Raw genomic sequence first — 13,487 nt, 5'->3', positions numbered from 1 at the left:
TCCCCCAGGGAGGAGGCCATATGTAGATCCTTGTAATCGGTTTCCCCTTTCCAATGATTTCTTTTTTTAAAAGTAATTTTCTTGACATGCTATTCACATATCATACATTTCCATAGTTAAATCGCTTCCCCAAAGAGTTGTATATACAGCATCACAATCAGTTCTAATGCTCCCTGCCCCTTTTCCTGCATTGTTTGTTCCCAAAATTCCCTAATCCTTCCCCCACCACATTCCCGATAAACCATTTTATCAATTATTGTCTCTATGCATCCTTTCCTTCTGTGCTTCACAAACTGGGGAACCCAGGAGAAACAAAAACCAAAATGAAATAGAAAGAAGAAAATAATAATAATAATAATAATTAAAAGATAAAAATAAAGTGTAAGAAAGAAAAGACCACCAATACGATTTAAAAAGCCAGAGAAGAAATAGAAGAAATTTCTGTTGTGAACAAGCAAGAAATATTTGAGCCCAGAGAAAATACAGGTTGGGTCAAGAGGGCGGTCAACTGACCAAGTATATTATACCATGGTTCTACCCACAATAATTGTTACAATAATCACTGTCTGATATAAAGCTGTTCGAGTCTCTCATTGGTAACTAGAAGGGATCTGCCAGAGCCTTAATCTGCCTAGATACTCTGCAAATATGGGCTCCCATTGACCTCCTTCTATAGATTGGGTGTTTACAATTTCAGGTCTGATACTTTACCCGTCAACGTATTTGGATTTTGTTATCGTTATCTTTGGATCACACAGGCTGGTTTGCTTCTTTGATGTGGACTTAGTTGACACTTCATTTAGATGGCTGATTGTTTGAATACAAGCCTTTACGACCCCCAACACTATTCAATTTGGTAGCTGGGCACCATCTGCTTTCTTCACCACACTTTGCTGTAGCATCCTTATCTTCAGTGAGCTCTTCATGAAGGCGAGCCATCAAGCAGGGCTATGTTATATGAACGAACTGTTTTTGGATTGGGGCTAGAATTAAGTAGGAGCCCAGATCCATCTGCTTATCCAGGGGTTATGAACAACACTGGTTTACTGGTTATGAATGAATCTGGTTATGACTCTGGTTATGAATGACTCTGGCAGTTATATTAGGACAAAAGCAAAAACCAACAATAACAACAAAACAAAAACAAGCAACAACAAAACCCCCAAACAAAAGAAACAGAAAATAAAAAAATTGTCAGTCATCCCCCTGGGGTATGACTATTGCATTGATAACATCAATAATTTACCCAATATCATAGAATTTAAGATACTGTCGATATGAGGCATTTAACCCCTTTGGGAATTAGTCTCAAAGATTTGTTTAAATGGTGTTTCTTCTTATAGTAGTGGACTCATACAATATTTGTCCTTTGGGATTGACTAACTTGACTCAGCATAAAAGTTTCAAGGTCATGTGTTGTTTCTTTAGAGATGCGTAGTATTCTATTTACCCATTCTTCCACTCTTGGGCATTTGGGCTGCTTTCAGTTTCTTGCTATTGTAAGCTGCGCTGCCCTACACATGGGGAAGCATACACCCATTTGTGTTGTGTCTCTTACTTCTTTGAGGTATGTGCCTAATGTTATTGCTGGGTAGTATGAGATTTCTATTTCTAGTAGCTTTAAGTGTTGTCATGTCATTTTCTATAGTGGTTATATGTATTTACATGGCCACCAACAGTGTATATGAATTCTGATCTCTCCACATGCTCTGCTTCATTAATTGTTTGTGTGTGTTAATTAGGCTAGCAATATGGGTGTAAAGTGGTATTTCATTGTGGTGTTAATTTGCATCTCCCTGACGGCTAATGATCACGGGCCTTTTGTGTGTGTGTGTGCTTGTTAGCCATTTGTACTTCATTTTTGAACTGTCTTCCTGTCTTTCCCCCCATTTTACTTTCTCTCCTCTTATTCTTTATGATTTAACTATAATCTTTATATATTTTAATCGTACAGTTGCACCTAGCGGACCCATGGTAGCTGTGAGGGGCTGGTTTCTCCCACAAACTTCATCATTTCTTCCATTTGCCTTAGCTACCCCACAAGTAAAAGCAAGTTTCAGAGTCTCTTTTGACATCCACCTTGATCTTTTCTTTTTTTCCTATTCTTTTCTTCATGTACAATCTTGATGTCATCCCACAGCTCATCAGGTTTTCTGTCCTTAAGTGTTAAATGCATCACATCTGTTGAGATGTTCTCAACATTCAAGTGAGATATACTCAAGGTTGTATTTTGACTTTCGTGAACTTGTTTTAATTTTCTTCAACTTCAATATGAGCAATTGATGGTCTGTCCCACAGTTGGCCCCTAGCCCCGTTTTAGTTGCTTATATTGAAATTCTCTACTGTTTTATTTCCACAGATGTAGTCAACTTGATATCTGTGTTTTCATCTGGAGAACTCTGTATGTACAGTCATCTACTGTGTTGTTGAAAAAAGGTATATGCTATGAACAATTTATTGGCAAAATTTTAGCATGTGAACTCCAGCTTTGTTTCTATCACCATGACCATATTTTTCATATTTTACTGTCTCTGTTTCCAACTTCTGCATTCCCTAACACCATAAAAGAGGAGAAAAGAACTGATCATATGTTTAAATCAATGGATCAGAACAGAAAACCCAGGCACAAATGCATCAGCCTACACGCAACTAATCTTTGACAAAGGACCTAGAAATAGCCAATGGGACAAAGACAGCCTCTTCAACAAATGGTGTTGGACACACTAGATTTCCAGATGCATATGTAGAAGAATGAAACAAGACCCATATATCTCCCCATGCTCAAAAATGAACTCAAGAAGACAAGACAGATGATGAAATTAAATCACTTATGCACATTAAAAGACCATCAGGAGAGTAAAATGAGAGCCTGCAGATTGCAGGTGTATGGGAAACAGAAGGATTTCTCCCAAGTTGTTTCCCCCAAATACATCCCAGACTTAGCTGCTCGTGCGAATGACTATACATTTGGAGGTCATCAGGAGTAGCCATCTAGAGCAAGCAGACACCACTGTTTATCCCACAACAAATAGGGCCCACTCCCTTCTGATAAGGATAGTAGTTGCCTGTTTCCTTGTAGGAGATACCAGAAAGGTCAAACCCACCCAAGGATGACCAAGGTTAGGCTGCCATCATGAATCTAGGGTCCACCCATCTTGTTACATGCATACCCCTAGACCCTCCCATTCCTATGGGCACACCCCTAGTTCATCGTCTTCCTGTCATGCTTATATGCCTATCATACATCCCCTTCCTACAATATGTATGCCTATTGCAGTGCACCTTCCTGTGACATGTGGTTACCTGTAATCATGTCCCCCTAATGAGATATAATCCTTGGTTAGCAATAAAGTTGAGGCTCTCCCCGGTGGGAGATTACCAACGACACATTGGACAAGGGTCTAATGGCCAAAATATACTGAACTCTGCAACTGCTCAATAACAAAATAATAAGAGATTTAAGAAATGGGAAAAAGACAGATTGAATATGTATGCAGTGAACCCTCGTTTATCGCGGTTAATTGGTTCTAGACCCTACCGTGATAAATGAAATTCCGCGAAGTAGGATTCCTTATTTGTAAATCAAATATTTTCGTAGTTAGAGCATAGAGGACATGAAAAAACACCCTTTAGTCACCATTACACTCTTATTACCCAATTTATTAAACGAAAAAGGGAAAATACAGTAAAACATTTTGGACGTTACAATTATCATTTATTATTTATTATATTATTTATGGCATCCAGCATGTACAGTATGAGCCAATCAGTGGCAGTAATGACAGAGCATGCGCTGTTACGCAAAAACCGCCATAGAGTGAAGCCGCGGAAGTCGAAGTGCGAAGTGGCGAGGGTTCACTGTACTGATCAAATAATCAGAGAAACTGGATTAGATGACAATATGATATCAGAATTGAAGGAAGGTTTATCAACAACCTGAAATATGCAGATGACACAATCTTGCTTGCTGAAATTGAAGAGGATTTGAAGGACTTGCTGATGAAGATCAAGGATTGCAGCCTTCAGTATGGATTATAATTCAATATAAAGAAAACCAAAATTCTAACAACTTGACCAATAGATAACATCATTATAAATGGGGAAAAGATTTGTTATCAAGGATTTCATCTTACTTGGATCTATAATCAGTACTCATGGAAGTACCAGTCAAGAGTCAAATGACACATTGCCTTGGGCAAATCTGCTGCAGAAGACCTCTTTAAAGTGTTGAAAGGCAAGAGTTTTACTTTGAGGACTAATATGTGCTCCTGATCCAAGCGATGGTATTTTCAATCATCTCATATGCATGTGAAGGTTGGACATATAATATAGAAGACAGAAGAAAAATCAATGCATTTGGACTACAGTGTTGGCAAAGAATATTGAAAGCACCATGGAGTGCCAAAAGAACAAACAGATCTGTCATGGAAGAAGTACAGCCAGAATGCTCCTTATAGGCAACGATAATGAGAACTTGTCTCACGTGCTTTGGACATGTGATCAGGAAAGACCAGTACTTACAGAAAGATATCATGCTTGGTAAAGTGGGGGAGCAGAGAAAAAAGAGAAGACTCTCAACAAGATGTATTGATGGACAGTGGCTACAACAATGAGCTCAAACAAGAACAATTGTGAGAATGGTGCAGGACTGGGGGTGTTTTGTTGTTGAATGTAGGATTGCTATAAGTCAGAACCAACTCAAAGATACCTGACAACAACAAGGGAAGTTTCCCCCATAATTTTTTGTACTATTTTTCCTGTCAAATTTTTTTTTGGTTTGTTTTTTCCTGCTACTGAGTGCCAATGAGAAGTAGGTTGTTCATCTCGATAAGGTCCCACATAATTTTCAAGTTTTCCTCAGATTCCTTTGCTCTTTTGGATGACCATTTCTCTTGTTGGATTTAGTCAGGAGAATTGTCTTAAATTTCACTAAGTTATCTTTCCATTTCTTTGATTCTATTATGTTTATCTTTTATAGTGTTGTCTAATTCTGCTATTTTATTATTTATCTTCTTGAATTCTAATTGGTGTAGACTTTCTAGTCTTTCTGTTATTCTCGTAATCATTTCCTTTATCTATTTAAAGTACCTGAATATTACTCCTTTGAGTTCTATTAATTAATTCCAGGGATTTTTCTACAGAATACTCCTTTGGATCTGTTTTGTTCAGTTGTTTGTGCCTCTTTTCTGTGGTTCTATCTTTATGTCTTGTCTTTGGTTGTTGTGTCTGGACTGCAATTGTCTGCTGTTTCTGCAGCATCATGGTGCAGCTGACCATATTGTGTGGGCTACCAAGTCATGTGAGGGTAGTTTACTATGTCAAGTGATGCTAGAAAGGACTAATAGAAACCATGAAATGAAGGGAATGAGAAGGAAGAAAGTAGAGAATATCTTTTAAAAAGAGAGAGAAAGGAAGGGGAAATAGAGAAAGAAAAGTGAAAAGTGAAAAAAGGTCATTTGGAAGAAAGACTAAAGAAAACTGGGAGTTTGAGAAGGAGAAAAAAGGACATGGGGGTGCTATTGATTAGAGGGGAAAAAAATAAAAGGGCAAACAGAAAAGGGAAAAAAAAGCTTTGAGGGGATTTTTCTCTTGGTGATCATGCACATGTAAGTATCATGCCAATCATGCACATGTTTCACACCAGTCATGAGCATGTAAACGTGTTATACCATGAATGTGAATCCACATGTTTCACACCAGATAATGAATATGCACATCTATCATACCAGGCATTGATTAGTGCTGTGAAGAAACTCAATCCCCAGGGGAAGGGCAGAGTGAGAGGGAGGGTGTGTGTTCCAGAGCAGTCAAGGAGACCTGGTTCAGATTCCTCATGAAGTGAGGTGAGATATGCAAATAGGCAGAGGACCCAATTGGAGAGAGCAATATATGCAACCATCTGTGGCAGGAAATACAGTGTTTGAGGAATGACCAGGTGAACCCTGTGAATGAGGGAGCAGAGGATCATAATCAGTCAGACAAACAGAAGCAGGGAAAAGCAGGTCCTGAGACTCATGTTCCAAAATTGGGGTTTATTCTGACTGTTGGATTACACTGGGGATTTCCAGCTGGGGGATGACATAATCTCTGTGCTAAGATGATGTGTTGGCTGATCTTTGAAATTGAATCCACTTGGGAGCTACTTACATGTTGATGTGAGATATGATGGACAGATGTGTACATTGAGAGGGTGTAAGAAGTCTGAACGAGGTGTCATTTGAAACAGAACTTCCTATTATATTTCACCTGGTGAAGACTGAGTGAAATAACCCAATTGTGAACAGGAGTGCAATATAAGAAAATACATGTTTTCATTTTTAAAATTTTGGAAAGTTAAGAGACACAGTCAGCAGGACCCAGTACCCTTTAGTTGGTGGGCCTCAACCAGCTGTGTCTTGTTCACAGAGTAATCCTCGATTAAACATGTCTTTATTACCACACACTCTCTCTAACCATTGCTACACGTTGCCTTTCCATGTGCGAACCTCCAGACTGAGGGCTGGATTCAATTAATCTTTCTTCTAGTAGAAATGGTCACTAGAGAGGTTTCTACCTAAGTCATCTTGAGCAGCATCTCTCAGGAGAAACAATAAGCTGCTAATACCATGTCCAAGTAGTGACAGAACTTAAAAGATGCCTGTGGACTGTGGAAAAGGCCATTGCAGTTTCAGCTATGTCAAGAACACTCCCTCCAATTACTACTTGAATACCCCTAGTCTGGCTGAAATGTAGGGAAAGACGATGGTTTTGATTTCCAATTGTTGAGAAGATGCTGTGAATAAAACTGAAGTGAAATGTAGGCCTGTAAAGGAGAACTTTGTAAAGACAGATCCAGTGTTGTGAGTAAACTATGAATGATTATGGGGACAATGCAGATTACCCATCAGCCTTACACCAATTCTGAGTGAAAACTTTCTCTTTCAGGAGAACCAAAGCCAGAGGTTAATCCATGTCCCTCCTGTCCTCTTGCCTTGTCCAGTCAACAACTGAAGCACAGCCACCCCTTTCAGTCCTTACCAGGAACACCTGCAGAAAAACACCTCCAAGCAGAAGACTTCCATCCAAGGGGGCAGAAGCTGCACCATTTTGAGCATCACATTCGGAATGAGCGAGCAGAAGGTCTAGAGACAGGAGATGGGTCAAAACCCATGCTTGAAAGGACAAGGCTGGGGAAAATGTCAAAGACCACCTATAACTCACCCAAAGGACAAACGAGGAGCTCTGGGGAGACTAATAGAATAAGGGAAGCAGATCTCAACCCAGGTCAGGGAGTGAATGCTGAAGACACAAGAAATTTATTCTTGGGTATAGGAATATCAAGAATTGCAAAAGTCAGGTGTAGAGAGTGTGGACATGGCTTTAGTGTTAAGTCCAGCCTCATCACACATCAGAGGATACACACAGGGGAGAAGCCCTATGTCTGTAGTGAGTGTGGGCAAGGCTTTAGCCAGAAGTCAGTCCTCATCAGACACCAGAGGATACATACTGGGGAGAAGCCCTATATCTGCAGGGAGTGTGATCGAGGCTTTAGCCGGAAGTCACACCTCATAAAACACCAGAGGACACATTCAGGGGAGAAGCCCTATGTCTGTAGGGAATGTGGGCAAGGCTTCAGCCAGAAGTCAGTTCTCATCACACACCACAGGACACACTCAGGAGAGAAGCCCTATGTCTGCAGGGAGTGTGGGCGAGGCTTCAGCCAGAAGTCAGATCTCATTAAACATGAGAGAACACACTCAGGGGAGAAGCCCTATATCTGCAGGGAGTGTGGGAAAGGCTTCAGCCAGAAATCGGATCTCATTAAACACCAAAGGACACACTCAGGAGAGAAGCCTTATGTTTGCAGTGCGTGTGGGAAAGGTTTCAGTCAGAAGTCAGACCTCATCACACACCAGAGGACACACTCAGGGGAGAAACCCTATGTGTGCTGGGATTGTGGGCGAGGCTTTAGTCGGAAGTCACACCTCATTACACACCAGAGGACACACTCAAGGGAGAAGCCCTATGTCTGCAGGGAGTGTGGGAAAGGTTTCAGCCAGAAGTCAGACCTTATTAAACATGAGAGGACACACTCAGGGGAAAAGCCCTATGTCTGCAGTGAGTGTGGGCGAGGCTTTATCCAGAAGTCACACCTCATCAGACACCAGAAGACACACTCAGGGGAGAAGCCTTATATCTGCAGGGAGTGTGGGAAAGGCTTCAGCCAGAAGTCGGACCTCATCACACACCAGAGGACACACTCAGGGGTGAAGCCTTATGTGTGCAGTGAATGTGAACGAGGCTTTAACCAGAAGTCCGACCTCATGAAGCATCAGAGGACACACTCTGGGGAGAAGCCCTATATCTGTACTGAGTGTGAACGAGGCTTTAGTCAGAAGTCAGACATCATTAGACACCAAAGAACACACTCTGGGGATAAGCCCTATGTCTGTAGTGAGTGTGGGAGAGGCTTTAGCCAGAAATCAGACCTCATGAAGCACTACAGGACACACTCAGGAGAGAAGCCCTATGTCTGCAAGGAGTGTGGGCAAGGCTTTGGTGATATGTCAAACCTGATTAGACACAGGAGAAAGAAATGCAGTCCAAACTCTCCTCTTCCCCAGCTCTGAAGGGCTGTAGAACAAGTTTACTGATTCCTTACTCCCCAGAGTGTAGAGGGCAGACTGCTGAGTAAACAGATCCATTTTGGGTGGGTGTCAAAAGAGAATGTAATAAAGCATGAGGGTCCCCGATGTGGTCAGGGTGTTGTTGACTGTAGTTTTCCTTCCCAACCAATCTTCTCCCTTGGTGTTTTGTTATAATAAATGTTGCCATCATACAGACCTGTAGCCCGGATCACATTCCCACAGCACTTCAGCCCCTGAAAAGGTGAAATGTAGAGACTAGTTAAATTTGAGAATCTAATCTGGGTCCAAGAACTGAGGTTGGGACTGTCAGTAGGAGAAGAGAGCTCTTTGATCTCCTGGGAGGTACGGCTTTCTTTTCTAATGGCCACTTCCTTCTGAACCATCTGGAAATATAGCTCTCCAGTTTTCTGCATTCAGTGTCCTCCCAGATTCCTGAACCACACATACCCCAACATACCAAACTAAGTCTATTCCCTTGACTGTGCTCCACCTGCCCTCTCCTCAGAGCCTATGAACATTTGGCCCTCCCCAGCCCACGTCATCAGCCCCTAAAGTATCTCCCAGTCCCTCTGTAAGGCTCTCTTTGTGACAGGGCCATATGGACCACTCCTAAAATGGGTTTCCAGTCCTCTTGGGCTGTGGGAGGCTAAGTGTGAGGGTTTTCAGCTTTCTGTCTTGTAGATCCAAGTTTACCCTTTCAGGCTCTATGACAGTAAAAGTTTCATCTTTCTCCTGCAGAGAGTTTAGTGGTTTTGAACTTCTGACCTTGTAGTTAGCAACCCAATACATACCATTACACTACCAGGGCTCCATGAGAAAAAAAGAACTAGTATATTTCCTTAGACAGCTGGCAGGATGCCAGACTTTTTCCAGAGGGCGCTGGGGCTGCTGTAAGATGAGGAAATTTCTTTCACTGGTAGCTCACCTATTGCTTGAATTGCATTTGCAGGCACAGCCTTTGTTCTACTTTCACCCAGCCTAGGCCCCCAAAGTATGGTTGGCTATTCAGTTCCCCAGGCGCCCTATGTCTTGAAGGCACTGGCAGAAAGAGAGCTCAGTAGAAGTCTCCAGATGCTGACTTCTCACCTTCCTGCACATTTATCCTACTGTAAGGGAAGAATTGTGCCTCCCACCAAAATAATATATCCATGTCCTAACTCCACCCCCATACATGTGAATATGATCTGATTTTGAAAAAAAAAAAGAAGGTCTTTGCAGATGGGATTAACATGAAATCATCCTGGATTAACTGAGTGGGTCCTAACATCAATGATCAATCTCCTTAAAGAGTCAGAAAAAATAAGAAAATTATGTGAACAGGGAGGCAGAGATTGAAGGCAGCCACAAGCCTGGAGCTATCTCATATCTAGAGCCTTCAGAGGAAGCTCCGCCTTGATGACACCTTGAAAGTAATAATTTATAAATTATCAAGGGTTCAGGGGGAGGGGGGAGCGGCGAGGGAGGGGGAAAAAGGAGGAGCTGACACCAAGGGCTCAAGTGGAAAAGCGGGTATTGTGAGAATGATGAGGTCAATGCATGTACTAATGTGCTGGACACAAATGACGTACGTACGGATTGTGATGAGTTGTATGAGCCCCTAATAAAATTATTATTAAAAAAAAAAAGAATAGCACAGGGCTCTTAAAGGTTTGTCTTAAAACAAGCAGCCATCTAGGTGAGGCATAAACAAAGTCCACATGGAAGCAGCACACTAGCCTGTGTGATCCAGTTATTATAAATATTAAAATCCAAATCTGGAGGGAATGATATGAGCTTAAATTGTGAACATCCTTTTGCAAAAGCCTATGAACGACAGTGGAAGCCCAAAATCCATTTGGTCCCTCATGGATTGTCTCCTCTGACCACAGTTGAGGGATGTGAATAGCCTTGCTACCAGAGAGCGCTGTAAATTTGATTACGGTAGATGTCATTAAGTGAAAACATAATACTGTATTATTTGATAGCCCCTTTAGCCCATTTTAAAGGTTTGTTTAATATTTTTGACTTTGTCTTTGAGTTTTCTTTCTAGTCATTGTAGTTGGGTTTTTGTTTGTTTGCTTCCTGTTTGTGTTTTGTATGATTTTATGCATATGAAATCCAGGATAGGTAGATCTATAGAGACAGTAACTGGATAGGGGCCTAGCAGGGGAGGATGGGGGAAAATGGGTAACAATGAGTATGAGGAAAAAAAGGTTCTGAAATTGATTGTGGTGATGATTGCATAAGTATTTTAATACGACCAAACAATTAAATTGTATATGTGATTTCTATCCCTAAAAAGCTATTAAAAGACTTGTTTGTATCAACTGTTAGGACTGGGAGCGCTTACCCGAATAGTGGAAGGAGATCAGACACAAGGCTGCAATAACAAAAGAGGTTTTGTTTGTACTAGCTTAAGCCAGGGCTCAAGTCCTCAGGTCCTCAACCACCGCACTGTCTTGGACAAGAGCCGAACAAAGGGAACGCTGCCGTTTATATACACAGGGTTTACATAGCCAGGGCGTCCCCAGCCCGCGCCTCCCGCTTTCCGCTGATTGGCTTGTTTGTGGTGGGTTGGCAGTTTGGTCCTTTGTGTTGTTCCCGCGCTGGCTATGTCGTCTTCTCATTGGCGGTTTGGCCCGCTGTGTCCTCCCCGGGATTTTCCAGCTCTGTACTATACACAGAACAAGATGAAACCAAGGTCTACCCGAGGTTGCGGAGCCTGCCATGGAGGCAATTTGGCTTTACACAACGTCAAAAAAGAATTTTTTTTAAAGAAGGGAAAAACAAACAAACATGCAGGTGGTACGTTTAGTGAAGTGGAATCACTTATGGCAAGGAAAAAAGAATTAGACCTTAGGAGTCTTTAATCATACCAAGATCGTATGTAAAATGCTCTTCCTCAGTATGTATTAGAGTGTATCTGTAAATTTATACGTAATGTTTCCAATATCTAAAGTCAGAAAGATTGAATTTATAAAGACACTGATAATAAAAGACAATCATAATAAAAAGACTAAGTCAGATATTCAACGCACATTAGAACTTGGTCGGAAAGTAACCCCAACATAAAGTTGGGAACTGCTTGCATTTATAATTCCCACATTATATTCAAACTTACCAAATTGTTTAGAAAGTATGTGGCAGCTGTTGATTTTTCAGTAGAGTTGATCAAGGACCATGCACTGCATTTTTGGGGCCATTTAAACTGTAACTTATAAAGCTTGGAGGATCTAAGGGAACCTACGTAGCCGCGCTTCAGTCTAAAAGTCGGTAGTGGCGCGGGAGGACTCCTGGGAATTGTGCGCTGGTTTCCAGCCCGCCCCGCCCCCCGCGGCGGCACTGGTTGCGGTTAGCCCCGCGTGCGCATGCGCAGTCTCCTTCCCGCTTCTCGGAGAAGGCGCCCGATGCTGCGAAGTGTGAGGGAGCGCCGGGCATTGTGCGTAAAGCGCCAGCTGAGGCGACTAAGGTAAGGTGACCGGATTTAAAGCGGGACACCCTTGACCGGGAGCGAGGGGGTGTTTTTGATTAAAAATTTGGTCTATATGGACCAAATAGACCGTTCCCTAGCTTGTCGTGCATTCTCTCAAAAAACCGAGACTTTTAAAAAACGCCAAAAATTGGGACTGTTCCACCCAAAGCAGGACGTTTGGTCACCTTAGAGAGATGTGCATTCCTTGAAAGGGAAGAGATTAAGGACGAACACTGCAAGCGGTATTCTGGGAATTAGGTAAAATGGCACCTGTGAAGTGATTTGCACCTCAGCCAGAGACTAGTGTGGATTGGCACACAAGTTTTCCCTTGTAGGTCGGCATGACGTTCTGTGGTGAGGTGGCACTGTGGCTGGGGTCAGCGATTTGTTAAAAGGTCACCCAGTTTCTGACAGCCATAAACCGCGCAGTGCCTGCCGCTCACTCTTACAATTAAGCCACCCAAAGCGAATTATCAAGAGGCCCTTCTAAGAAACTACAACCCAGGTGAAATTCATTTTTAAATGCCTTATTTTAAAGCACTGCTGTCTCTTATTCCGTTTCCTGTGGATTTGACTCAAGGAATAAAGCAACATCACTAGGGAAATGGATAAAAGATGCAACCTAAATGTTTTTCTACTGTTAATTTGAAGAAAATTATTTTAATAATCTGTTGTTAGCTTTCCCCCTGTCCATCATTAAAATTAATAGAAAAAGCTAACAGTCATACAGTGAAAACCTGCAGGTTTAAGTCCCCATATCACTTCAGAGTCTAATTTGGACAAACAATCTTGCCTTTTCCAAAGCCCAAGGATCCCCAGCTGGCACACTTAGATTTGGGGAGGAGAATCTAGTTGCACAGCTCATAACCCGAGTCCATTTTCTGTTTTCAAAGCTGACTGAATATTTTCTCCCAAGAGTTGCAGAAAACAAACGTCTTGGTTAATCTTTCATTTATTAAAAAAACAAAACAAAAACGCCTTCAGGGGTGGCTTGGTGACAACACACTGTCAACCATTTCTTATCTGTCCTCTGTGTACGAGGGAGGCTTGTGATAAGATGGACGTCCACCACTGGGGTCCTGACTTTTCTGATTTCGCTCTTAAGCTTTATTTCAAGGCATACAATCCTTGCTGAAGCTTCCCCAGGAAGGTTTCTCCAACATAATTATCTTAACCTCAGTTAAGTAGTTAGTTTATTTTGCCAACCTGGCCAATAAACACAGGTGGGGTTAATGGAAAGGCAGAAGGATAAATGGCTCAGTGAACCTCGCCTTTCTAGTTCTTGGTCTCTTGCTTTCTGGTGGTCCAGACCAAGGTGCAGCTGCCTTAGCCAGTTCCCTGCTTTAGCTGGAAAGGCTCACTTCCTGCAAGACATCCCTGAGGAGAAGCCACATGGACCTACCCCGATG

General features: G+C 42.0%; 1 protein-coding gene across 1 annotated transcript in view; it reads left to right on the top strand.

Moving 5' to 3' along the window:
* The window catches only part of LOC105979786 (histone-lysine N-methyltransferase PRDM9), a 25,163-nt gene extending 16,341 nt beyond the window's left edge, over positions 1-8,822 (top strand). Inside the window, exon 2 of the mRNA XM_045292323.1 lies at positions 6,925-8,822. Coding sequence (XP_045148258.1) covers positions 6,925-8,609 — 1,685 coding nt within the window. The 3' untranslated portion in view covers positions 8,610-8,822. The remainder of the gene's footprint in view (positions 1-6,924) is intronic.
* Positions 8,823-13,487: the final 4,665 nt, after the last annotated feature.

The sequence above is a fragment of the Echinops telfairi genome, unplaced genomic scaffold (genome assembly GCF_000313985.2).
Source record: "Echinops telfairi isolate 266 unplaced genomic scaffold, ASM31398v2 ScPeMD7_655;HRSCAF=1070, whole genome shotgun sequence".
In the NCBI taxonomy this organism is placed as follows: Eukaryota; Metazoa; Chordata; class Mammalia; order Afrosoricida; family Tenrecidae; genus Echinops; species Echinops telfairi.
The sequence above is the reverse complement of the archived record's forward strand: the minus strand, read 5'-3'. Positions and strand labels throughout refer to the sequence as shown.